Source organism: Gobio gobio (genome assembly GCF_949357685.1).
Source record: "Gobio gobio genome assembly, chromosome: 4".
NCBI classification, from domain to species: Eukaryota; Metazoa; Chordata; class Actinopteri; order Cypriniformes; family Gobionidae; genus Gobio; species Gobio gobio.
In genome coordinates, this window is record NC_137100.1 from 16,627,232 (window position 1) to 16,655,217 (window position 27,986).

At 42.2% G+C, this 27,986-nt stretch overlaps 1 protein-coding gene across 4 annotated transcripts; it reads left to right on the forward strand.

The window, feature by feature from the left end:
• The first annotated feature begins 2,978 nt into the window (after positions 1–2,978).
• On the forward strand, positions 2,979–27,338 carry prune2 (prune homolog 2 with BCH domain). 4 transcript variants are annotated; one of them, XR_013816319.1, is made up of 12 exons: positions 2,992–3,102; positions 4,231–4,307; positions 5,045–5,245; positions 5,316–5,492; positions 6,101–6,203; positions 15,592–15,723; positions 15,854–15,940; positions 18,683–18,781; positions 19,245–19,283; positions 19,393–19,437; positions 22,956–23,818; positions 27,309–27,338. XR_013816319.1 is itself a non-coding variant. In XM_079814554.1 (12 exons), the coding sequence occupies exons 2-11, from the start codon at positions 4,253–4,255 to the stop codon at positions 22,708–22,710; spliced, it is 942 nt and encodes a 313-aa protein (XP_079670680.1). In that variant the 5' UTR covers positions 2,992–3,102; positions 4,231–4,252; the 3' UTR covers positions 22,711–22,744; positions 22,956–23,709. The 4 variants fall into 4 exon arrangements, 3 of the variants coding, with proteins under 3 accessions (XP_079670679.1, XP_079670680.1, XP_079670681.1); XM_079814554.1 differs by lacking the exon at positions 27,309–27,338 and adding an exon at positions 22,707–22,744 and having other exon boundaries at positions 22,956–23,709; XM_079814553.1 differs by lacking the exon at positions 27,309–27,338 and having other exon boundaries at positions 2,979–3,102; positions 22,956–24,462.
• The last annotated feature ends 648 nt before the right edge of the window (positions 27,339–27,986 follow it).

The following is a 27,986-nucleotide window of genomic DNA, read 5'->3' on the forward strand; positions in this document are numbered from 1 at the left end:
AAGCTCACAGTATAAAGCATAGTGACCGCAATAGTGTATATGATTTGAGTATGTACAGAATGGTTATGACTTCCTTTTAATTTACAACCCCAAATCAGAAAAAGTTGGGACAGTATGGAAAACGCAAATAAAAAAAAAAGAAGTGATTTCTAAATTTACTTTGACTTGTATTTCATTGCAGACAATATGAAACCAAAATATTTCATTTTTTGTCTGGTCAACTTCATGTAATTTGTAAATATGCATCCTTTGCTGTCATTCAGACCTGCAACACATTTCAAAAAATGTTGGGACAGTAAAGCATTTACCACTTTGTAATGTTGCCATTCCTTTTCACAACACTTAAAAGACGTTTAGGGACTGAAGACACCAAGTGATGAAGTGTTTCAGGTGTAATTTTGTCCCATTCTTCCAGCAAACAAGTCTTAAAGTGGGCAACAGTACGGGGTCTTCGTTGCGCAAAATGCGCCACACATTCTCTATTGGAGACAGGTCAGGACTGCAGGCAGGCCAGTCAAGTACCCGTACCCTCTTCCTCCGCAGCCAGGACTTTGTAATGTGTGCAGAATGTGGTTTTGCATTGTCTTGTTGAAATATGCATGGACGTCGCTGGAAAAGATGTCTTCTTTAAGGCAGCATATTATGCTCCAAAATCTCTATGTACTTTTCAGCATTAATGGTGTCTTCACAGAAGTGCCAGTTACCTTTGCCAAGGGCACTGACACAACCCCATACCATGACAGACCCTGGCTTTTGGACTTGTTGCTGGTAACAGTCTGGATGATCCTTTTCTTCTTTGGTCCAGAGCACATGGCGTCCATTCCTCCCAAAAAATACCTGAAATACTGATTCATCTGACGACAGTAAACGTTTCCACTGTGTGATGGTCCATCCCAGATGCCTCCGAGCCCAGAGAAGTCGACGGCGCTTCTGGACACTGTTAACATAGGTCTTCCTTTTGGCACAGTACAGTTTTAACTGGCATTTGTGGATGTAACTACGTATTGTGGTACTTGACAAAGGTTTGCCAAAGTAGTCCTGAGCCCATGTGGTGACATCGCTTATAGATGAATGACGATTCTTGATGCAGTACCGCCTGAGGGATCGGAGATCACGGTTGTTCAGCTTAGGCTTGCGCCCTTGTCCTTTACGCACTGAAATTCCTCCAGATTCCTTGAATCTTTTTATTATGTTATGCACTGTTGAATGTGAAATATCCAAATCTCTTCCTATCTTTCTTTGAGGAACATTGTTTTTAAACATTTCAACAATTTTCTCACGTATTTGTTGGCAAACTGGCGATCCTCGGCCCATCTTTGCTCCTAAAGAATTAGACCTTTCTTGGATGCTGCTTTTGTACCAAATCATAATTACAATCACCTGTTGACATCACCTGTTTCAAATCACATCATTATTTAACCATTTTACCTCATTACTAGCCCTAAATTGCTCCTGTCCCAACTTCTTTTTAAATGTGTTGCAGGTCTGAATGACAGGAAAGGAGGCATATTTACAAATGACATGAAGTTGACCAGACAAAACATGAAATATTTTGTGTTCATATTGTCTGCAATGAAATACAAGTCAAAGTAAATTTAGAAATCACTTCTTTTTTTTTTTATTTGCGCTTTCCATACTGTCCCAACTTTTCCTGATTTGGGGTTGTATAAACGGCATGGAATATTTTCTTAAACGATTAGTTACACTGTAATATTATTTAAGTGAAAAAAAGCATTATAGGGGAAAACATGAAATGAAAAGCATCAAAATCTGCACTTGTATATTTTGATAAACATTAACCTTAAAGGCTTGATGATTTGAGCTTTGTGACATGACACTGAGGCTACAATTATCAAGGGTTTACCAAATTTGGACAATAGAAGATAGGAAAAACGTTACCTGGCATGGTTCCATCCTGCCTTGTATCAACGATTCAGGCTGGTGGTGGTGTGTTGTGGGGAATATTTTCCAGGCACACTTCGGTCCCCTTATCAATTGAGCATTGTTTAAATGCCACAGGCTACCTGAGTATTGTTGCTGACCATGTCCATCTCTTTGTGGCCACAGTGTACCATCTTCTGATGGACACTTTCAGCAGGATAACAAGTCATGTCACAAAGCTCAAATCATCTCAAACTGGTTTCTTGAACATGACAATGAGTTCACTATACTCAAATGGCCTCCACAGTCACAGATCTCAATCCAATAGAGCACGTATTGGGTTTGGTGGAACAGGAGATTCACATGATGGATGTGCAGCCAACAAATCGAAAGCATCTGCAAGACCCTATCATGTAAATATGAAGCGAAATATCTGTTGAATGTTTCCAGCACCTTGTTGAATCTATGCCTTGAAGAATTAAGGGAGTTCTAAGGGCAAAAGGGGCTCCAAAATGGTACAAGCAAGGTGTACCTAATAAACTGAAACTGCTTCTTGAAAAAGAAAACATGTAGGACGGGACTTGATTTTGTCTATCGGAAAATGATTGGATCATTGTGGTTTGCTATTGCTGTGATCTCATATGAATGACAGGTTGCCCCGCACCGAAAACCCCCCCACATAATCAGAGAAGATATGTCACTGCAAGAGGGAGGGGAAACTATTTTGATTAAAGATTACGAGGGCATTATTTGATACTCTAAAAATGAAGTAACTTAACACATTATGTCTTTTAAGTGGGAACGGCTTCAGTTTATTTAATGAATCTGATCCCACACCGGTGACTCAACAGCTGCTCTAGGGTTCTGGGAAAATCTCTGGCTCTCACAGACAGACTCATTAATGTCCATTCAGCTCCATATTCATCCTCAGACACACCTCTCTTTACTCATCTGCACAGTCTCACTCACAATTCACTTGTGCAGCCAGACTCCATCAGCTTCATTTCACCTCAAAGCAGTGTGTGCTGCTGAGTCTCACTCATTTGTATCTCAAGCTCAGGGTGAAGAGAACAGCCTCACGCCCTTATTTGGTGCTTGAGAGGGTCACATGACCACAAAATGGTGGAGACTCTCGGCAGTGGGTGAGCTGAGCATCCATGACGCTGAGAGATACAGGCGCACATCCATGATCTGAAACGCAGGGCAGGAGATAAAACTGTGGTGAGTGCATTGTGGGTGATTATATCAGGCATGTTGTTATTTGAAACCTTGAGCATTGGGATGGGAGGGAAAGAGGGAGGGATTGGCATTTGTTTGTGATGCATCTGTGTTTGGTAATGGGAGAGGCTTAGCATCAGCATCCTTTCTGATGCAATACATGAGCAGCTGCTTTTGTTTGTGCATGGATCATAAATGAATGTTTGTCATGTTCAATACAAACACTTTTTATCCTAATGAGGTTTCAGCTTATAAGCACAGCTGACCTGCTTTTGCCATCATTCAAATTCATGGCTCTGCGTGTACGGCTCATTTATTTGCCTATGTGTGTGTGATTGTGTGTTTGTAAATGTAAATGTGTGTGGACACTGAAGCGGAAGAGTGATTCACAAAGAAGAGAGGAGAGAGAGAGCAGGGTAGAAAGGGTTGTTGTTGATGATGATGACGATGATGATGATGATGATGATGATGATGATGATGATGATGATGATGATGACATAACGCCTGCCTACATTTCCTGTTTCCTGCTGTGGAGGATGGATGGATAGATGGATTAAGCCAGCTTCTTGAAGGAGGGACGGCGCAACAGACTTTTCCACTTTCACCCTCACCCACTCTCTTTCTCTCTCAACACACATTCTCTGTCTGAGAACTGGCAACCATCTGGCAGCTTATTGTAGACACTCCTGCGAGATAGGCTTCCCTTTTCACGTGGCTGTGTGTGTCCATGCATACATTTACACATGAATTCACACTGCTTCTAAATTCCAAATGGGGATGGTGAAAGAATGGTATGGATAGATATTTAGAGCAGACACATTTATAGAGAGTAGTTCTGTTGAGTCAGTCCGTTTGTTGTGCATTGCAGCTGCAGCAAATGCAAGACTGCTATTACAACATTGAAGAGCAACAACATTTCCGGATTCACAGTATTAAGTAATCTACTTTGGTGGAGACCCTTTTAAAACAGCTTTTGTGTCTGTGAGTCCATTTTGAGTTTTGGAGCTTCAATTTTATTAATTATTGTTGTTAATGTTTAACATTTATGTTTTTATGTTTGTAAAGCAGCTTTGACTTAAAGCCTGCACTGATAAATGATAATGATATCTGGTTGTTATGTGTTTCTCATAGTTCCCCTTCTGGCGATGTGGGGATGGACCAGACTCATGAACGAAAGATGAGCTTTGAAGGTGCAGAGAGTAGACCAGGTGAGACTGCTAAATATTGACACTTATAGAATCTGCCTGAAGATATCATAAGAAGACTGAATAATACATTTACAACGATTGCTTCAGATTCGCAGAACAGTGGATCTGTTATAAATCAGAGGTGTAAATTAACATTCTCTTCTTCTGTTCGTCTTGTTATGCTTAACATAATTTCAACCACGACAACTCTCTGAATAGTTTTAGCATGTTATTGAATTTGGCAATGTAAATTTTTTTGGACGTTGCAGACTAGATCTGCTACGCTTTTACTGTTGATTATTGCTGTTGCAGAGCAAGTGTGAACTTGCTACTGCCAATAGATATACAGACATGCTACTGTGAGCATGTAAAATATGCTGCTGCTGCATAAATAGACATACATAAATCCCATAGCAGATCTAGGCAGGTGGAGCTGGGGGAGGTGGAGGGTTTTGGAGGAACTCTAGCTTACAGCAAACAATGAACCAGAATATTTAAATGTTGAGCAAGCAATCTTATTGGCTGCAGATTTATCGGAGGCCAATCAGCTTGTGTCTTGTGGTAATGATGTGATCATCAGGCTGCTTCTTCTTGAGTGTCATGACTAAACTAGATATTTACTCAAGTAAAACATGTTCCTGAATCCTTGTAGGCCCTGAACACTATTCAAATTACCCAATCTAAAATAGTATACAGAACCATGTATAATGCTGGATAATTTTGTTAATGTTAATTTATTGTGTGTTAATTTCCACTAGCTCCACCCACCTCCCTGCCCCTACAGGGCCAAGGGGGTGTGGCCTCTCAGAGAAAGAAGCTTTCCGCTCCTCCTATTAGTCTATCATTGGACCAAAGTGAGGATGACCTGTTTGACACACCAGATGACCTCGACATCAATGTGGATGATTTGGACACACCTGATGAAGCGGATTATACTGACCATGAAATTGACTGGGAAGGTAGGACATAAACACTTGTAAAAAATTGTTTATTATTAAAAAATGATTACTAATACACTTTTTTTTTCAGAGCCTCAAGCATCCCAGAGAGATTCAGTAAAAGAAACAGTTGAGCCCATTCCCACATACAGTGCTGAAGAAGAGCGGCAGGATTCCAAACTATGGAGAACTGTCATCATTGGAGAACAAGAGCACCGCATCAACATGAAGAGCATTGAACCCTACCAAAAAGTCATATCCCATGGAGGTATGTTGAAGGAATATTTCAAGGAAAATGTAAAGGTATACTTTGGGTTAAATATAAAGCAAAGAGACAGTGATTGGCACTGAGTCTATGGGCCAACTACAACAGAGTATTAAAAGATATGAAGCTCATATTTTAGTTGAAGGACTTACATGGACTCTATAAAATAAAATGTTTGACATTTGAGCTGTAATGGCTAAACCTTCTACTTAAGAATGTCATTTGCACAAAAATTATTGGTAGGCGATTCTATCAAATCATGTGTAATGTTTGAGAGTTATGGTTAAGTGGTTATGGTTAAGCATTTGAATTTTTTTGTGGTCCTGCTTGTTCGATATGGTTTCATAAGTGCATTATTGTATGTGGTTTTACAGAGAGAGTGACTGAAATGTTTCTGTAATCAACCTTATTATAATAGCAGACAGAGAGGTGATAGATCTTAAGGTGAATTTACACTTGTGAAAAAGAAGTACACGTTAGCATACTTTTAAAAAGAGTAGCTATTATTATACGCAAACAATATACTTTAAAATAATATACTATGCTTTATATTGTGTTGAGCAATTTATCTTGAAACTGCTGTGACTGTTTCTGGGGATCTTCACCCACAGGTTACTATAGCAATGGGGCAAATGCCATCATTGTGTTTGCTGCATGCTTCCTCCCTGACAGTGACAGAGAGGACTATCACGAGATCATGGAAAACCTCTTTTTGTGAGTTCAGTCTGATATGAGTTTTTGAATATCTTATAAGTCTTATTAATCCTATAATATAATAGAGGGTATGCATTGACGTCACTTTCCCTCAGTCATACTGAGTGGCAAAACATCATGCAACATGACTGGATTTAATAGGGGAAACTGCGAAAACGGGAGGAGAACAATTGATTATCTTGTTAAATTAAAGGCAGTTGGACATGAAAGTGTTCCTTACAACTTACCAAAGAACCAGTGGTCCATGGACATTGATCATCAATCATGTTTCCTGACATTTATATGTACCTGATTTTGACAGCGGGGAAATACATAAAGCAAAGCCTGTTCCCTTTCAGTCGGTCACGTTCGACGTACGTCGGAACTGACCGACGAATTGGGATCTGATCTCAGAGACCAATCTACTTCGAGTGTATTAAAAACGAGCCAATGGAGATTGGCATGCGATCCACGCATTCCACGCACCGCCCCGCAGCGCGGGTATAAATAAGGAAGTGGAATGCTTGATCATTGCCTTTTTTTTCGGAGCCGAACAGCGTCATTGCTGTGTCTACGAAGAGTGTTATTCGAGTCTCGTGAGAAGGATTGCTGTTCCAGTGCGGGTGTGACGGCGCTTTTCAGCGGGTGGCCGCTTCAGAGGAGATAAAGAGCTGGTTTTGTTGGTTGGCTGGGCGTTTCCATTTCTGAGTGCTCACGCAGGCTTGCACTATCTGAACTGCGTGAGCCGCGGTCATCTCCCTGAGTGCTTCAGCACTGAAAGAGCGGGTTTCCTTTTCTAAAAGAGCAACACGGTTTGACCCTGCGTCTTTTTCAAGATGTCATTCAAACCGTGTGTTTCTGGATGCGGTTGTTTCCTGTCCTCATTTGACGGCCACGATCTCTCTCACATATAAACATATGTGATTGCGTTCGTGGGTGATCCATGCTCTCTCAGGAGAGCATGGTCACGTCGGCGCGTTGTTCGTCTCACCTTTCTCGTAAGGGCTCGAGCGTTCAGCGCGCCGTGTGCCGTCGAGCGCCGGTTGACAGCGGGGGTTGCCACGGCAACCCAGCGCGTCACTCGGCACTCTCTAGATGCGCGGTCCAGACTATGAAACCTCAAATGGGGTTGAGTCCCTTTCCTTATTCCCTGATCTAGTTTCTTTTCTGGTGCATCAGAAAAGGACTACTTTAGTTAATAAGCTTTGGTGGACCTGAGGATTACAGTGGGGCATCCCCGCCGGGTACATCTCTTCGGGCCCCCACTCCTCTATCGCATCATGAGCATGCCGAGACTTTGTTCGTGGGTGGTTCATGTTCTCTCATGAGAACATGACCACGTCGGTGCGGTGTTCGTCTTGCCTTTTCATAGGGCTTGAGCGTTCAGCGCACCGTGTGCCGTCGAGTTTGACGGCCACGTTCACTGTTTCACATGCCTGCTGGTAGCTTACAGATGGGATTGCTGGTCCTTTTAAAACAAGGAGACCTAATGTTTCATTTGTGGCTCTGGCAGAGGACAGATGTCAATTGCAGCATCGGAGAGAGGGCTGTTATGCACTGGAAATGATGAGGCTGAGTTTCCCACTATAATGGTGTGTGCTTTTGCTGAATCAGATTCAGAGTTGGCAGCCATGCTTTCCCGGGTGGCTGAGGCGTAGTGCAACGCTTAAATCGCCTTGCCTACCCCCGTGCCTTTTTTCCCGGATGGGCATTGGAAAAATTAGCAGTATGGAACTATTTGGTGTCAAAATATGGAACACCAAAAGGGCCGAAATCTGTATAAATTTTTCCCTCTCTCACTACCCTCTGTCCTGCATGTACGAGGGTAGTCCCGACCCAGGGGTTATGCAGGAACTGCGTGCGGTGGTGGACCTCGCTCTCTGGGCGACGGAAGTCATTGCACGCTCCCTGGGTCAGGCGATGTCCACACTAGTGGTCCAGGAACCTGGGGCTAAACCTGGCAGATATGCGTGAGTCCGACTAAGTTCGGTTCCTTAACGCCCCTGTCTGTCAGGCTGGCCTCTTCGGCGACGCCGTCGAGTACTTTGCCCAGCAGTTCTCGATGGCCTAGAAGCAGACAGAGGTGGTTTAAAAAAAAAAAAAAAAATCCTAATTCGCAGCACCTCTGCCTGCTTGTCGCCGAGGGCGCCCCCCCTGCGTCCGCCTCTGCCCCTGCGAAACCCAGGCAGCAGCCTCCATCTGGGAGGCAGGGTGCCGGACGTAAGGGAGGCGCCCAACCCACTCAGGGCTTGCTAGTCTACAAGCAAGCGTAAGGGCAAGCGGCCCTGAGATGGGCAGCCCAGGGAGAACAGGAGCTGCTCCGAGGGAGTTGGTGTCCGCACCCCTCCCTCACCCCCCCGGAGGAGGACCGGGGGCCCTGACTGGTGTCAATACTCTGCCGCTGGCTCTCCGGAGTCCAGCGGTACCCACATTTTCAGAGCAGTTTCCTCTCTCCCTGGGCCCCAAGAGGGCCAGGTTGGCAGTGTGCGACGCCCCCGGGCCTTGTCACTTCTTTCCTCCCCTCCCTTAGCCAGGGGGCAGCAGTGTGGACACCGAGAACGCCCCCGGGCCTTCTCACCCACACTCTGCCCCACCCTGGAATACTCAGACAACACTCCGGGCCGCCTCCGGGCCTCCCGAGTCGGGTCTGTCTATTCCGCCTCGCTGCCCCACCCCGGGTACGTCTGTGGTGCCGTTGGTCCCGCTTGTGCGGTCTCTGGGCTTCGGCCCCCAGGCCGTCTCGCTGGCTCATCCGTACCAACAGACTCGGCTACGCGATTCAGTTCGCTCACCGGCCTCCCAAGTACAAGGGCATCCTCTTCACCTCCGTGCGAAGCAGCGATGCTCAGGTCTTGCGGTCAGAGATCGATGTCCTACTGGCGAAGGACGCGGTCGAGCCGGTTCCTCCAGCCGATATGAAGGCGGGGTTCTACAGCCCCTACTTCATTGTACCCAAGAAAGGGGGTGGGTTACGGCCAATCTTGGACCTGCGTATCCTGAATCGGGCCCTGCACAAGTTCCCGTTCCGGATGCTAACGCAGAAACGCATCTTCGAATGCATCCGTCCCCAAGATTGGTTCGCAGCGATCGACCTGAAGGATGCGTACTTTCATGTCTCTATCCTTCCTCGACACAGACGTTCCTACATTTTGCGTTCGAGGGGAAGGCATATCAGTACAAAGTCCTGCCCTTCGGGCTGTCCCTGTCGCCTCGCGTCTTCACGAAAGTCGCAGAGGCAGCCATTGTTCCGCTCAGAGAACGCGGCGTTCGTATCCTCAACTATCTCGACGACTGGCTCATACTCGCCCAGTCTCGGGAGCAGTTGTGCGAACACAGGGACATGGTGCTCAGTCACCTCAGCCTGTTGGGCCTTCGGGTCAACCGAGAGAAGAGCAAACTCTGTCCCACGCAGAGGATCTCTTATCTCGGTATGGAGCTGGATTCGGTCAGCCAGACTGCGCGCCTCACGGAAGAGCGGGTCCGGTCGGTGTTGAACTGCTTGAATTCGTTCAAGAACAGGACAGCGGTCCCACTGAAATTTTTTCAGAGGCTCCTGGGGCATATGGCATCTGCAGCCGCGGTAACGCCGCTCGGATTGCTTCATATGAGACCGCTTCAACACTGGCTCCATGGCCGAGTCCCGAGGTGGGCGTGGCAGAGCGGCCAGTACCGGGTCCCCGTGACTCCTTACTGCCGCCAAACTTTCAGCCCATGGTCCGACGCTTCGTTTCTCCGGGCCGGGGTGCCCTTAGAACAAGTGTCCAGGCATGCTGTGCTCTTCACGGATGCCTCCTCCATGGGCTAGGGGGCCACGTACAACGGGCATGCAGTTTCAGGTCTGTGGACGGGACCTCAATTGCATTGGCATATCAATTGCCTCGAGTTGTTAGCGGTACACTTGGCACTGCGCCGCCTCAAGGGGCCGCTACGTGGCAAGCATGTACTGGTCCGTACGGACAGCACTGCGGCCGTTGCGTACATCAACCGTCAGGGTGGTCTACGCTCCCGTTGCATGTTCCAACTCGCCCGCCACCTCCTCCTTTGGAGTCAGAAGCATCTGAGGTCGCTTCGTGCCATTCACATCCCAGGTGCGCTGAACCAGACAGCCGACGAGCTCTCTCGCCAGTCGACACCTCCGGGGGAGTGGCGACTCCATCCCCAGGCGGTCCAGCTGATATGGGACCTCTTCGGAGCCGCACAGGTAGACCTGTTTGCCTCTCCGGACTCAACCCATTGCCAGTGGTACTATTCCCTGACCGGGGGCACCCTCGGCACGGATGCACTGGCGCACAGCTGGCCCCGGGACCTGCGCAAATATGCGTTCCCCCCCCCCAGTGAGCCTTCTTGCACAGACCCTGTGCAAGGTCAGGGAGGACGAGGAGCAGGTCTTGTTAGTTGCGCCCTACTGGCCCAACCGGACCTGGTTCCCAGAACTAACTCTCCTCGCGACAGCCCCTCCTTGGCCGATCCCCCTGAGGAGGGACCTTCTTTCTCAGGGACGGGGCACTCTATGGCACCCGCGTCCAGACCTCTGGAAACTCCATGTCTGGTCCCTGGACGGGACGCGGAGGTTCTAGGTGGTCTACCACAGGCAGTGGTGGACACCATCTCTTCTGCTAGAGCCCCCTCTACGAGGCGCCTCTACGCTTTGAAGTGGAACCTGTTCGTTGAATGGTGCTCTTCCCACCGGGAAGACCCCCGAAGGTGTTCGGTTAGTGTCGTGCTTTCTTTCCTGCAAGATGGGCTGGAGCGAAGGCTGTCTCCCTCCACCCTCAAAGTGTACGTCGCAGCAATAGCGGCGTATCACAATGCAGTCGAAGGTAAGTACATAGGAAAGCACGACTTAATCGTCAGGTTCCTCAGAGGTGCGAGGAGGCTAAATCCTCCTCGTCCAAACTCGTTACCCTCTTGGGACTTAGCTCTAGTGCTCAGAGCACTTCAGAGCCCTCCCTTTGAGCCTTTGCAGTCTGTGGAGCTTAAAATCCTGTCAATGAAGACAGTGCTTCTGACGGCATTGGCCTCCATCAAGAGGGTAGGGGACCTGCATGCACTTTCGGTCAACGAATCGTGCCTAGAATTCGGGCCGGCCAACTCTCACGTTGTCCTGAGACCCCGGCCTGGATACGTGCCCAAGGTTCCTACCACTCCCTTCCGGGACCAGGTAGTGAACCTGCAAGCGCTGCCCTCGGAGGAGGCAGACCCAGCCCAGGCTTTGTTATGTCCCGTCCGCGCTCTTCGCGCTTACGACGACCGGACTCAAAGCTTTCGGACCTCAGAGCAACTCTTTGTCTGTTACGGAGGCCAGCAGAAGGGAAAGGCTGTCTCCAAGCAGAGGTTAGCCCACTGGATAGTGGATGCTTCGTCTTGGCTTACCAGTCCCAAGACGTGCCTTGCCCGTTCGGGTTGCGAGCACACTCAACAAGGAGTGTTGCTTCTTCCTGGGCGCTGGCTCAAGGCGCCTCGCTGACAGATATATGTAGAGCTGCGGGCTGGGCGACACCTAACACGTTCGCTAGATTCTATAGCCTCCGTGTAGAGCCGGTATCTTCCCGCATCATCGCCCCCAGTGGCCAGTAGCGCTAAGTGCCCGTTCTAAGTGTCGGCTTGCAACGCCACTCCCGCCCTCTGGGCCGGATACGTGCGTCTATTTTCTCCAGTTGTGTTCCCCGGAAACGGCTAACCCTGTCGAGCTCCTCCGTCACCCCTGCGGTGCCAGACGTTGCGGTCGTCTGACGCCAGGCCTGCACCCGTATGCTTGTGAAACGTGTGTGTAGGCTGGGTTCCATATGTAGCGGTCCCCTCACGGCTACCCCATATGTGTATTCTTCCACGGTACCAGCTGCCCTACTCGGCTAGCCCCGTGTCTTTCCCTTGACAGAGCCCGCTCTGTCGTCTCTGGGCGTGTTCTTTCCCCCCTGGGACCAGGCTGGAACCACCCCAGAGACTGCCATATGTTGCACTACCCTGCCAGGTTAGTCCTTATGTGTATTCTGCCACCTAGCCTTCTACGAAGGACGTGGCTCCGCAGCGTACCATCTCCCGAGACGGGCACGCTTTCCCAGCGTTATCCAATAGTCACACTGAGTGGGTCTTGCAGAAACAGCAGTGACTGACCTCCCTGCTTGGAGCCCTGACTTCCGTACCATCTAAGACGGTCCAGTGCGCTCAAGCAGGACGCTGGAAGGGCCAGCGCCCTGGCGTTTTGGTAGGGATCCCAATTCGTCGGTCAGTTCCGACGTACGTCGAACGTGACCGACTGAAGACTGTGACACAAGACTGTGACATCTGTCATCACTCCGCCATCATCGCCGCAAAAGTTGATTTAAGTCTATGAGATCCCCTTGTGCGTTCCGATGAACTAGGATGTCCCTGAAGCCTTGTTCCGTCTGTCAAGTCAAGTCAACTTTATTTATATAGCGCTTTTAACAATGTAGATTGTTTCGAAGCAGCTTTACAGTGTTAAACAGGAAAATAATGCAGCATAATTTTATTCAGCTGTATAGCCATTCTGGAGAAAACGCTGATGTCATCAGTTAATTTCAATTATCATACAGTGACAGTGTGGGCTTTAGATCAATAATTAGATCAGTAATTTAGTTTATATGGTTAATTTAGTTTATTAATTAGATTTATTTCGATGTTTAGTTGAAAAATTTAGTGTACCCAACTGAGCACGCCAAGCCAGAGGCAACAGTGGAAACAAGGAAACCAAAACCCCATTAGGTGACCTAATGGAGAAAAATAAACCTTGGGAGAAACCAGGCTCGGGTCTGTGCAGGACCTATTGAACTTCCAGATGGAGGCGTGTCTTTTGCAGGGTCACGCCCACACAGAAGCCATCATCAATTGGCCTCACTGTGAGCGCCAAGACTCTCTGGGTTCGGATAACCCTCACACGTAATGAGCAACTGGCCTCCAACCCACCGCACCCCCCTCAGCCGCTCCCTATGAACCAATGTGGCTTCCCAATGTGGAGCACGCCGAGTTTAGTGGTGAGCTCATGCCAGCGCAGAGCCCGCATGCCTCCCACTTTTCTGACCCTTCCTCACCTCCAGTGGTATATGCTGAAACGGGTGCCTGCCCTCTTCAGACACTGAGGACATCCCTCGTTTCATTTAGAGCACCAGGTGAATTACAAAACGAATTCATGTCCATGGCAGTGTTCGATTTGGTCGATGACTCCGCTACCCACTGCAGCGACGTTGGATTCGCGGGCTCCTACGCATGCTGTCGAAGGTGGTTGAGGAGTTGGATTTGGAGTTTCACTGGGGCTTAAAAAGAGTCGAGGAGCCCTTTGTGATGGCAGTCCGACATCTGAATGGATACAGAGAGAACATGGCATATAAATGGCATATTCTCATTCGATCAGACAATATGGCAGTGGTAGCGTACATAAATTGCAGAGGCAGCATCAATTCTAGCTATATGTCCCCAGCTGTATAGACAGGGGGTAGTCCCAGGGGAATGGAGACTACATCTATGTGGTGTGAGATGGTTGAACCCCCCTCACCCTTCTACTATCCCCACTTGAGATTTAGCCTTGGTATTGAAGGCATTGACATGTTCATCTTTTGAGCTGCTCAAGTAGGCTTCGCTAAAAGTGTACTCTTTTAAGATGCCTCTTTTATTGGCACTCGTATCAGTTAAACAAGTAGGCAAAATTCACGCTCTGTCAGTCAATAACTGGTGGAGATTCTGGCCCAGACAATTGTAAGGTCATCCTCAGACCAAGATAAGATTACGTTCCTAAGGTGCTCTCCACAGCCACTGTAACAGTCGGAGGCGACACTTGATTAGTGTGTTCCACTTTGATTGGGCTACATTAACTGAGTTAACACCAGCGATCTATGATCTGTAATGTGATAAGAGACGGGGTTTCACCGCTCTCTTTTGGCAGTCAATATAACATCTGGATATGCTGCAGTACAGTACATTTCACCATGTTTAAGCTAGGTTGACATCACTGATCTATTGTTTCAGGGAACCAGGTTTTACCGCTTCCTTTTTTCAATCAATGTAGGTGGATTGATGTGCCTCTTGAATATTGTTATTTTTTTCAACTGAATTGCGCTAAAGTGGTGTGACTCGCCACTTCTATCTCCTGTTCTACTTGTACTCTTACAGTGGCTGGTAAGCACTGCCTCCTTTCCTCAGGCGTGGTGTTTCAACCAGGTCCGCTACTACGCCCGTCATTACGGCCGGCATTGGCGCTACCGCTGCTTACAATACTGAAATACGCAATACGCCTGAAATACTTGTGTTCAACATGGGTAGTCTTCCCTGTTGCATGCTAGCGCTGGAGAGACACTGTTACAAGATATGTGTGACACAATGTTGAGAGACTGATATTGAAAGGGAAGTCTCCTGTTACTGACTCCTGTTATCGCTTGTTCAGTCGAAGGAAATGGCGCCCAGCACCACAATATATATGGTGCGTCTCTGCCCCTTATTTGCATGCTTAAACACAGTATTTTAGGAGAATAGTGTTTCCCCATAGCGTCGTTGATGACGCATTGTCTCATTCCCTCATTTCAGGGAACCGAGGTAACGTCAGTAAATGTTAACATCCAAACATCCCTCTAAAATCCAAACATCCCTCTTTGTAGAACACAAGGCTTATCATAATGGATGTTTTTTAATAAACGCTGACAAAAACTCCTTAACTACTATGTACTAACATTTTAATTAATCATTTGATACATTGCACTTATTGTGTACATACATGTTTTAACATTGTACTTACATTTTTAAAAATACCTTCATGTAATTACATCTGAAATGAATTTCTGTAATTACATTTGTAATTACACTGTTGACACTTCCCTTACACCTAACCCTACCCTTAAACTTACCCATACCACCACACCTGTCCATAACTTTACCTGTATCCCACCTCAATATCGGCAAAGGTGTTTTGCAATACAATATGAACACAGTAAGTACATTGTACTTATTTTTTGATGTAAGTACATAGAAGTTAAGGCCACCTAATATAAAGTGGGGCCAATTAATGAATTGTCAATACAATATATAACCTAGGGTATAATTTTACCCCCATAATTCAAGATATCTGACACAAAATGTTAACTGCAAATCCACAGTTATGGATTCCAGTTGTTTCTGCAAATTACTACTTACTTCTCTTCTCTGTAGCTTTCGGCAGTCTGTAAAGAGATAGCTCAGATTTCTTGTTGAACCTTTTTGTACAGTCAACCGCAAATCTGTTTCCCATTTTTTTTTTGTGTTTTATGCGGCATTCAAGCTGAACACCATCGCTGCCACTTTATAACCGCAGTGACACCTACCTGCTGTGACGTCATGTGCATACCCTCAATAGAATAGTCCTGAAATAGAATAATATTAAATGTATTGAGAATAAATCACTAAATGAATGTGAATTACGCTTCAGGTATGTTATCAGTACACTAGAACTCATGGTAGCAGAGGACTACATGATCATCTATCTGAATGGAGCCACTCCACACCGGAGGATGCCTGGCCTCAACTGGCTCAAGAGATGCTACCAGATGATTGACAGGAGGTATATATAATATACCTTACTTATCAATATTCTGCCTATTTACACTGTTAAATATATTAAAATTTGCAATAAACAATATACAGCTACAGTAAAAATGATGACTAATTTTGTTGTGTTTACACTTTTTCAGGCTTAGAAAGAATTTAAAATCTTTCATTATTGTTCACCCATCATGGTTCATTAGGACATTTCTAGCCATCACAAAACCCTTTATCAGGTATGGCGACTGGTAATTTTTGTTTTGTTTTAGTTTCTTAGTATCAGTCAATAGTTTAGATACATCTGATGGAATATGTTTCTCATGATCTTAAGTAGTTTTGTAGACAAAAAAAAGCAGATTAATGGCATGAAAGCATTGAATTGATCAAATGTGATAGCAAAGACATTTGCAATGTTAAATTATTTATTTCGAATGAATGCTATTCTTTTGTACTTTCTATTCATCAAATAATTCTGGAAAAATGCATCATGGTTTCCTCAAAAATATTAAGCAAAACATCTGTTGATAATGAGAATTGTTTATGAAAATTGACTGATGAAAATTCAGCTTTGCTCATGCATCATAGAAATGAATGACATTTTAAAATATATTAAAATATAAAAGTTATTGTAATATATTAGTGTTTTTACTTTATATTAGATTAAAAAAAGCATAAGATTTTGAATGGTCGTGTAAATGATGACTTCATTTTTGGAAAATAATTTACCTAAATGGTAACACTTTACAATAAGGTAATACAATTTAATATTATCTAATGCATTAGTTAACATGAACTAACCATGAACATCACCTCTGTTCAGCATTAGTTAATCTTAACTCACACATATATTAATGCATCTATTCACGTTAACAGTGCAATTAGTTAACATTAGTTAATGCATTAGTTAACATGAACTAACCATGAACAGTGCCTGTAGCCAGGGGCGCCACTAGCAATTTTGGGCCCTATGAAAGAATATGAGGTTTGGCCCCCCCTAACTGCTCTGCACCAAACATACAAGCCAAGCTATAGCTATCCAAAATCTTATACTGACCTATTACTCGAGCTTGCTCATTCCGCTCAGCGCTGCTCGCTCATCCCAGAATGCACATTGTGACATGTTGGTTCAAAAATATGTGAAATAAGTAGGGCTGTCCCTGACTAAAGTTTTTTATATAATAGTAGTGGTCCATTTAAGCCATTCGTTGACTAAGCACTTTTATTAATTTAATTACATAAATATGAGAGAATTCTAAACCCGAGCGTTTACGTAGGCTTAGCTATATATTAATATATTACCGTAATGAGTAGGCTACCTATGTCGTCAATGTCGGTTGACGGTGCTGACTCGCCATCTCCGCAGTAGTGGAAGCGCCAAGATAGAAATGCACATTTTATTACATAATCAGAGAGTAGCCTATTTCTTTTCGTTATGAATGGTTTCATTTAAAAGTAGACATTTCAAGCAACATATTTCTCATGTCTGTGAGACACGCTCCAGTTCACATGCAATGCTATAATGGCGCTATAATTATGCACTCCACTCCAAACGCTGTCTTCATTTCAAAAATAGGCTACTTTTTGTTTATTAAACGCGAAGTTTTTCATTTCAAAAGCATTTCTAAATTCAGTTTATATTTCCAACAAACGAAATTCCAAGCCAAAATAACGAAGTGGTAAAAAAAGAGTTTTTTCGAGACAGAGTTCTTTATTAAACGTTATTAAACTCATTAAGACAATAGAATAGAAAATGCCACAATTTACCAAGACCTTGAAGCAGATAAGAGGGAGAAACACCCAGAAACACCTCATATGTGCCGCTCAAGTATACGGTGCTTTCCTTGCCATCAGTGCTTGAATAACACACACATCTCCTTCCATTAAAAATAATGGCGTGCAGTGGCTGGGATATAGGCCTACATAAACCTAACAACCTACATGGCATAATTTTTGGAATGACTTATCACGAGAGGAAAAAAATAGATTTAGTCGCATAACATCAGTTAATGGGAACGCCGTCATTTCTCAATATTTTTTTTATCGACTTTTAGAAAATATCGCAAAAGTGTTGCGCAAATCTGTAATGGAAACGCAGCTACTGATGAGTGCGCTAAGGCAGGACCAAACCATTTCATGCATATACAGGAGGGTGGTCGGTCCATATGGATGTTTACTTTTTGGTCAATGGGGATATTTAACTTTTATTGCCAAGTAAAATCTAAGACATCATTCATTTTATTATTATTTTAAATATACTAAATGATGATGGTTTATATAGTGTATATTATAATAACATTTTTAAATGAGTTTTTACCTATTTGTTGGGGCCCCTGTCAGTCAGAGGCCCTTGGAATTGTCCTAACTTTTCCCCCTATACAGCGCCCATGCCTGTAGCTTTACTGTTTTTGTAAGGTTATCTTACTATACATATTTAAACTACATTAGTTTACTTAGCAGTTGGCACACACTAAGGATGAACATTTCTAACTCAACATCGCACTCTAAAGGTAAAAATGCTGTTGCAACTAATTGCACTGTTAATGTTAAGAGTTAAGATTAATGCTGAACAGAGGTGTTGTTCATTGTTAGTTTATGTTAACTAATGCATTAACTAATTGCGCTGTTAACGTGGATAGATGCATTAATATATGTGTGAGTTAACGTTAACAAAGATTAACTAATGCTGAACAGAGGTGTTGTCAGATGTTGTCTCCATTTTTTGTAATTTTTCTGCATCCGTTTCAAAGGCCTTGTCATATAGGTTGGTTTGCCTATGTTGTTACCAAAGCAACCTATGCAGATATTGTATTTGATAACTTGCAATTAAGTGTTAATTAATAGTGCAATTAATAGTGCCTGAGATTTGATTTGAGAAAATATCTGATTTGACTGCAGTCTAAACACAGCCGCAGTGTACAAAATATTTGCTTTGGAAACAAAGACAAACAAAATAAAATTGATTCATAAATGTTTTCCAGCTCAAAGTTCAGCAGTAAGATAAAGTATGTGAACAGCTTAGCTGAACTGGAGGAGCTTATCCCAATGGAGTATGTCCACATACCCGAGTGCATCATCAGGTGAGCAAATATCAATGAGCAACATGTTTAATTGTCCTACATTTAAATGTATGCCAATCTATTTTTGCCACTGAACTATATCATGGGAGAAAATAAACATCATGGCACTGATCAGTAGCGCACATAGATTGTGAGAGCGAGACGATCGCTGACAGATGTACTGTAGCTGCTGAAGAGGTGTTGAGTGTGTTTATGAGAGTCTGCACAGGAGTTGTGACTATAATTTAAAACCTGTGAAGACACGTCTCTATGGGAACAGACATTTCAAACGCTGGGGTGAAGAGGAACATTATATGGTTTATATGTTTTACTAGGAGTTACCAAACATTTTTTTCTGCCAAAGCCCTTTAATCTAACAATCTAATAAAGTAATACATACTGTTTGAAATGATTGTCTAATTTTAAAGAAAGTTAAAAATATATCTGAGCTAAAGTGTAAATTAATTCATCTCTGCCTCTCTAGACTGGACGAGGAGTTACGGGAAGCAGCAGAGAGCTCTAAGTGAGTATTAGAGGATTTTTTTTCGACCTTTGACACTGTATTTTTGTCAGAATGCCATACAGTGCTCTAGCTACATAAACAAACATATCTCTTTTATTACTTTATGAAGAATCAACAGCTTTCTCCAAGGAAGTGAGATTCCACAAGAATCTATGTAAGATTTCTAAATCATTTTATTAATGTCATATTAGCATTTTTTTAAAAAGTCAACATGAAATAGCAACAAACCCATCTTACAAGTTCTTGGTCCTACTGTGCAAATAATAAAAAAAACATCTTAGGTTGCGACTGTAACCATGTTTTTGTCAAAAGAGGAACGAGACTCAACATCTGGATTGATGCTCTGGGGAACACTATAGCGTGACCGGTGTTTGAAACATGTGGGCGAACACAACAATTTAATTGGCAGACGACAATGGCATCAATAAAGGAGCGCCCGTGAGAATAAGAGAGCAACTACAATGTATGCCACACACTTCTTTGTCAGAAGGAGAAGAGCCCGAGACATGGCAACTCAGTTTCTCATTCCCCTTCTCAGGAAACCACTGTTACAGTCGTAACCTGAGACGTTTCATTTCCAAGTGGATGTCTGGATCAACACTATGGGGAACAAATACCCACTCCACCATGCTTAGGAGGGCCTGCCTCAAAAGCTGTGCCTATGCACAACCATAATGGGCATAGCATAAATTGACTCTAAGGACTTACTTAGCTGGAGTCAGATGCGTCTGAAGACTCATAACTATCAAGTTGTAATATTCCCTCTGCCTATACTCAAGCTCTTATGCTCTGATAAGGAAAGTCCCGACCTCTACAACCTTCTTCCCTTCCTTGTGGGCCAGGCATAGCCACATGTAGGTTTATCTAAGTCAACTTCTCTTTCATGACATAGCTTCTAGGGAATACTGACCCAGAGAGAATAATTCAAACTGCGACCTTGGCATACCACTACCTCTAGGGGGAGCATTTGTGGGGGTCACATCTATAATAAATAACACTCCAACTCATAGGGAGCCACAGGGGAGCTTCAGCTCTACCACAACCACACAATTGGGGGAAAGTATGCATACCCTGCCTGGTCTCATCCAGGATCCCAAGACTCCTGGCACATGCAAAGTTGCCCGATAACAAGCAGGGATGCTGTAAGGCAAATTACCTCTCCTTGTTAGGTTCTAAGAGATTGGTTAAGGCTCCAATGTGAAGCGGGGCAAGGCTACTTAAGCTACCAGTGTCATGATTGCTGTTAAAGATAGTAATTAGAGCTAAAAGATTAGCAGTCAATTTCCAAAAACAATTTACCTGGTAAAATACCCCAGGTATTCCCTTACCAATTTTTATGTTAAAGGAATCAACCGCTCTACTTTCAAGCCCTGTGCCAGGCCTATCAAAAGGCACATCGTAAAATAATCAAAGCACGGCATTTAGATCATCAGTCCAGCCTCAGAGCCTAATGTAAGTGCTTGTTATAACTTCTTGTGCTCCACACGCCCTTGTGGAGGGTGTCAATGGAGGAAGGAAGGGAAGGAGGAGGGATGTTACTTTTCCTCAGCAATTCGTCCTGTTTACCAACTCACTTTCTTTCAATCACTTCCCTGAGATCTTGTCTCTACCTCCTAGCATCCCGCCTCCTCTGTGCTCTACTCCTTAAAGTAGGAGGAGCATGAGTGGCCACTCTCCCTCTGGCCCTGCCTCCAGTCCTCAGACTCTGACGGAACAGGACCCCCAGAGGTCCTAGGCGAATAATTAAATTGGGGCGCGATGTACTTCCTGAAAGGTGCCGACCACTCCCTCGCCTTTCTAGATTTTCCAACTACCATCTCTACAGACATGCAAAAAGCTCAGAGGGCGAGACCAGCGCATCAAGGTGCGCTGTGGTGCGGCACAGTTCAGCAACCACTTCATGAGGTAGCCCCTGCCCCTCATCCAAATGTTTAATCAGATCTATCTGGTATGCCTGCAGCACACCCATCGTGCAATGTAGTCCATAACGGGTTAGATGGCAGGGTTGAAGCCTTCAAAAAGAGGATACATTTCCCTGAGGCATCCTCACATACAGTATCCCCATTAACACAATCCTTCCACATTTAAATGCTGAAAGGGTTAGATGTAAGCTGAATATGGCTTCTTCCACAACTTCTCAATGGACACATTCAGCTCCCTCAAACTTCTCTTTACACAGGCTAATACAAACAAACGGCTCCTGAAGACAAAAAAGCTGATGAGGTACATTGCAGGGACCCTCTTATACTCACGTGCACTCATGTAGTCAATGACTGTCGTTGGCCAATTACATTTTTGTGTTGGCAAACATGCTAATGTGCAAACGTACCGGTCACACTGATAGCATATCCCCATAGTGCCGATCCAGACGGAGTGTTGAGTTCCACTTTGTAAGAGAACTCTCATTTTCAACATTACCAACATCATAAAGGCTATTTGTTCACATTAATAGCCAAATTGCTATGTAGGCATTTTTTTTAAACCTTGCCAATAGTTAACTCAAAAATTCAATCAAGTTTAACATTAATTCAATGAAGATTATGGCAATATATATATATATATATATATATATATATATATATATATATATATATATATATATATATATATATATATATATATATATATATATATATATATATATATATATATATATATATATATATATACATACATACATACAGTATATATATATGTATATATGTGGTTGTAATGTGTAATTTGAGAGCCTTTATAATGCAGGGCAAATTCCCATTCTATTCTTGAAAATGTTTCCCAATACAATAATTTCTTAAAGGCACAGTATGTAAGTTTCGCTAGTAGAGGTCACAAATTCAATATAATGACTAGCTTGATGACACTGTGAATGAGCGTGGAATCATGGTGTCGTCTTCAATTTGATGGGGAATTCATGTTCCCCATCAAATTGAATTCATATTCACAAGATATTCAAACGATAAGACTAACCGTGTTGAGCAATATAACAATGATGAATTTTTTGTCAATAAAAGTGTTCAGACATCTTATGAAACACATAATATATAAAAAGCATCATTCGTGTTTCCATTATTTCAACGGAAGTAAAACCAGAATAATAATAGCACGGATATGAAGCATTGACAAGCAACGCAGTGACACGGGCCGTTTAAATTTGCTGATTTCCCTGGATTTCATTTGGGATAATGTAATTACACAAGCCAGCAAAATATATAACATTGTTTTAGTGGTTTTTGGACATTTTAATCCAAAAATCTTACATATTGTGCCTTTAAAGGGGTAGTTCACCCAAAATTTTTTAATTGTCATTATTTACTCACCCTCATATCAAACCTGTAAAACTTCTGTTCATCTGAAGTCAGATTAAGATATTTTTAATAAAATCTGAGAGATTTAATAAAAAATTTCTTAATTTGTGTTCTGAAGATGAACAAAAGTCTTACGGGTTTGGACCAACATGAAGGGTACGTATATAATTACTTTTTGGGTAAAAAATAACCACATTTATCCCTACATTTTTGTTACTTGGAAGTGCATATTACAGAAGTAAAATGTGCTGTGCATGCTGTTTCATGTATAATTTAAAGTATATTAAATAGCTTTTCTGGACATTTTTAAATACTAAATAATGATATAATTAATAATAATGATATAACTTTTTTATATTTGTTGCAGAGCTCAACCCAATGTGAGCAGTTCATAAGAGCCATTGGCTGTGGGTGCAAGAACAATATGTCTGTAAAGGTTTTGAGTATTTCAAATTGTAATGATTGCACCCTGATGTGGATGCAATAATCACTTATAATAAGAGAAAGGGTATTTTTGTTATCTCACAGTGCTGGGATGATTGAAGCAGCACCGCATATTCTTTTAAACAAATCATGTCAAATATAATAATTCTTCTCACATTTGAATTTGCACCACATAACAGTAGCTTAAACCAACTCAATGCTTGAAACATTCTTCATCTCTTATCGAAAGTTTCTCTTGTTACTTGAATTATGCATGAGAGGCATTTTAGCAATAATATCATGTACTTTTCCCCTTTAGGCTTATAATTTTCACAGTCAGGTATTTTTCTAACTGGAATATGTATAAAGGCCAAAAGAGGCAAAAAAAATATCCTGTGACTTCAGTTGCTCTGTATGAATATTAATGCATGCAAGGTTATTCTAAACACAAAGACAATGCGCATCCTGGTAGCACCAATGCTAACTCTAAGCTCTCATGCTGAATTGATGACTTGGGGACATAGAAGATAGAGCACTCTAGAGTTACCTATTTCCATTTTCAGAAACAATACGAGTCAGCTTTGAATTTAAACAAAGCATCATATATATTTATGTATCAGTTCAAAATCAGCAGAGAGAAATCATTTGTAGTTCTTAAATGTGAAGTGTGTTATGTTAAAACATTAAATCGTGAAATTAAAAATTAAAACTTGTCATCAATTATTCATGTAGTTTCAAACTCGTAAGACTTACGTCCATCTTTGAAATACAAATTAAGATGTTATAAATTCAATCTGAGAGATTTCTGTCCCTCCATTGAGTCCACGCAACTACTATGAATCGAGCTGGGGTGCGTTTCCTAAAAGCATCATTAGCCAACTATAGTCGCAAGTTCCGTCGTTATCAACATAGTTCAACGAGTCTGTGTTTCCCGAAACCATAGTTCCAACGAACATTCGCAAACAGCATTGCAAACTTGTGTGGTTGCAACGACAGATCTCGACCTGTGGTTAGAAGCATAGTTTCTTGTTTGCATGACATGTGGACTTACAGTTTTTTCTGAATGCTTAAGCAAATTTTTTGTAACTATTGGCTATTTTTGCAAAACTCTACACACAAATAAGAAAACCTTTCACCCAATTATCAAAACATTGTAGTTCTCTTGCAAAAGCAAACACAGCTAGATTAACTCCTTCGTAAAAATGGTGTTTTCGTATCAAACAGTAAACACAAGCCATCATCTACTAAGCACACAATGTGCCAACTACACACTGATGGTATGAATACAAAACACATCTGGCTTTTGCTTTTTCTGTGTACAGATGTCAATTTGAGGACATACTTTTGTCATAGTGTCATGTAAACATACAAGGATCCAAACTTCAAGTATTGCAGTTTATTCACACTCATCAAAACCAAGACAAAGTCAGAACACAAAATAGTAATTTCACAAAAAAAAAACAACAACAAAAAAACAATCAGCCTACATCATGTCGTCTTTCTGGGTCCGGCCACAAAATTTCGTCCACATCGCATGCGATATCCTCCAGTCCAAGGCACCGGGGAAAATATTTCCTTGAATGCTGTATCCAGGCCTGACATGATGCCTGGTCAATATCTCCACATGCCTCCTCCATTGCCTGTAAAAGGGCTACCTGTTGATGGGCTGATTGCAAAGTGAACTAATTATCTAAAACAGTTTTCACATGTGAAAGTGTGCAGAGGTGTCAAGTAACGAAGTACAAATACTTCGTTACCTTACTTAAGTAGAAATTTTGAGTATCTATACTTTACTGGAGTAATTATTTTTCAGCCTACTTTTTACTTCTACTCCTTACATTTTCAAGCAATTATCTGTACTTTCTACTCCTTACATTTTAAAAATAGCCTCGTTACTCCTATTCCATTTCGGCATGTTTTCATTCCGGCTTGTCATAAAATAAAATAAACTATCCAGATAAATCGCGCCATCCGGACAGTGAATTTGATTGTGGTTGGATGAGAAGGATAAACACAAACCATTCCGACACCCTATTGGGTTGTAGGCGATCAATCACGCCTGCACCTGCACAAATCACACACCATGAGCCAGATAGGGCGGGTTCTCGCCGACGAGCACGTACTTTCAGGCAATCAGCGATCAGCAGGCAGACGTGCTCAGCCTCATTCATGACTTTAGCCGGGTTTTTAGCGCGATGACTAGTAGCTGTATATTCCAGTGAATCAGTGATCGCTATGCCAGTGGCATAAATACACAGTAAGTTGTATCTACAGTAAAGAGTGGGAGAGTGACTCAACTCTCAAACGTGAATTACACCTGTGACTCGAAGACTCTTTATAAATATAACCGTGACTCCAGTCCATCGTCATATACACACTTAGGACATCTGCAACTTGCAACCCCGACAGATGCTGAAAGATGTTAAAATCAACGACTAATCCGTTTTGACTGTGCTAAGTGCATGTGCCATGTACTTCACGAAAGACATACTGTAGTTTTGTCAAAGCAAAGTGCAACACAAGGGTAAGCGCATTGTTGTTATGTATTTGTTGACGGATTATTGTACAGTATAAATGAATTACGCATTTTGACATTGGTGTGTGCATTAACGTATGAAATGCCTGTTAATTACATAGCTTTTTCCAATCTCTATATTGGGCACTTTTTGCACGTAAATTGGCTTCTTACTGTTGACATTGAAAATATTGTGTTTTTCTAAGTTATTGCGGTTTTGACAGTTTCTACCTGGACATATAGTCATACGGTATTTGAACCGTTTTACTGGGAATTTTTTTTTTTTTTAATCATCAATGTTATGCTTTAAGGATATAAAATGGTAACTTACTTATCAACATTGATTGGTATGGCAATAAAATAATATCACATTATTTTGGCAGTTAAAGTTTAGTTGCCTATAAGTATTGTAAGAGGTGCAAACTTGTTATCAATAACCAGGCATGTTATCAATAACCATTTTTAAAAAAAAATATAAATGTACATTTGGTGAGGTTTTTGGGCTGGAAATTGTTGACCCAATCTGGCCACACTGATCACACATTCAAAAAATGGTTATTGATAACATGCCTCTGAATTTTGACTTTTTGCACCTTTACAATATTTATAGGCAACTAGTCATCAAATCTTCCACTCCATGAAACACGTTAATGCTCAGTAGTACACAATATGGTTCTTTAATGTATTTGCATTGTCCTAAAATGCGTTCATTTTCAATGGGAATATATGCGGCTGAAACGCGTAGCCAAGTGCATCTAAAAATGTTCAAAATTAACTTTTTAATATAACATTATAGTCATTATGTTCTTCAGAAAAATGTTTTTTTGAGGAAGTGGGGTATGCACTGTGGCGCGGCCTAATCTTTTGTCCTTAAAGGGATACTTCACCCAAAAATGAAAATTCTGTCATCATTTACTCACCCTCAAGTTGTTCCAAACCTGTATGAGTTTTTGTTCTGAAGATATTTTGAAGAATGTTTGTAACCAAGCAGATAGAGCAACCATTGACTGCCATAGTAGGGGCAAAATGCTATGGCAGTCAATGGTTGCATATAATCTGCTAGTTACAAAAATTCTTCAATCTTCAGAACAAAGAAACTCATACAGGTTTGGAACAATTTGAGTAAATTATGACAGAATTTTCATTTTTGGGTGAACTACCCCTTTAATGGCATTTTTTCCCCTTACATTACTTTTACTTTTATACTTTAAGTAGTTTTGAAACCAGTTACTTTTACACTTTTACTTGAGTAAAAAGCTTGAGTTGATACTTCAACTTCTACAGAAGTCTTTTTAAACCCCAGTATCTATACTTCTACCTGAGTAATGAATGCGAATACTTTTGACACCTCTGAAAGTGTGCCAGACAGTTGGCAAAATAGTGTTAATGATAGCCATACATGTGTATAATTTTGCTAGGAGTGTGTTGGAAATTTGGTAATTGAGTGTAAGCAGTGAGTTGTGTTTAAAGTTCTGCAAAAAGAGTGTTGTGCAGTGAATTGTGCCTACAGTTTTGCAAAGTGTGTGTTACAAAATTGCAAACTGAGTGCAAAGCAGTGTTTGTGCTTTTAGTTTTGCAAACTCAGTGAGTGGTTTTGCTATACGTATTAATAGTTTTAGAAATTGTGCTACAAGAATCACGATTAGCGCTTAAGCATTCAGAAAAAACTGTAATAAATTCGTATCTTGAGCAAAATAAGCAAGCTGACATTTAGTACAATCTATCTATTATATTATATCTATTTTATTTCGAATACATACAAATTTCATTTATGTCTTCTAGTTTGTCAAGAGATTTAAAGCAACTTTTTTGAAGAGTGCGCATGTGCCTATACGTGCTCTAGTAAGAACGAGCCTATGATTGAATCTGGAAATAAAGCTAAATAACTGAGAAAAAAAAGGAATTAGTCCTCAGATGACATGTCCATAATTTATTGCAAAAAAATCTAGCATGAATTCGATCTCAAACTAATTCATTAAAAGCAGTTATAACTCCACCACCTGCGTGACATCTTTGACCAACGTAGTTGAGCGACAGATTTGCGACAATACAGTATCGGGAAACAGTCCTGACTAGCTAGTTGATTTCTTCAACGATGTCAAGTCAAGTCAACTTTATTTAGCGCTTTTTAAAATGCAGATTGTTTCAAAGCAGCTTCTCAGTGTTAAACAGGAAAATAATGCAACAGAATTAGATTCATTGGCTGTACAGTACAGCCACTCTGGGGAAAACGGTGATGTCATCCAGCTCAGATCAATTATATAGTGAATGCTTATATGTGAATAAAAGCTTGAATTAAAACTGTTAATCATAAAGCGATCATGTCTCTTGAGAAAATTTGGATGAAATCCCTCAATTTATATTGATTAGTTTTACAATATCTTCATAAACTTTTTGAAGCATCAAAGTGGTAGTTGTGTGGACTGTCAATGGAAGGACAGAAATCTCTCAGATTGAATT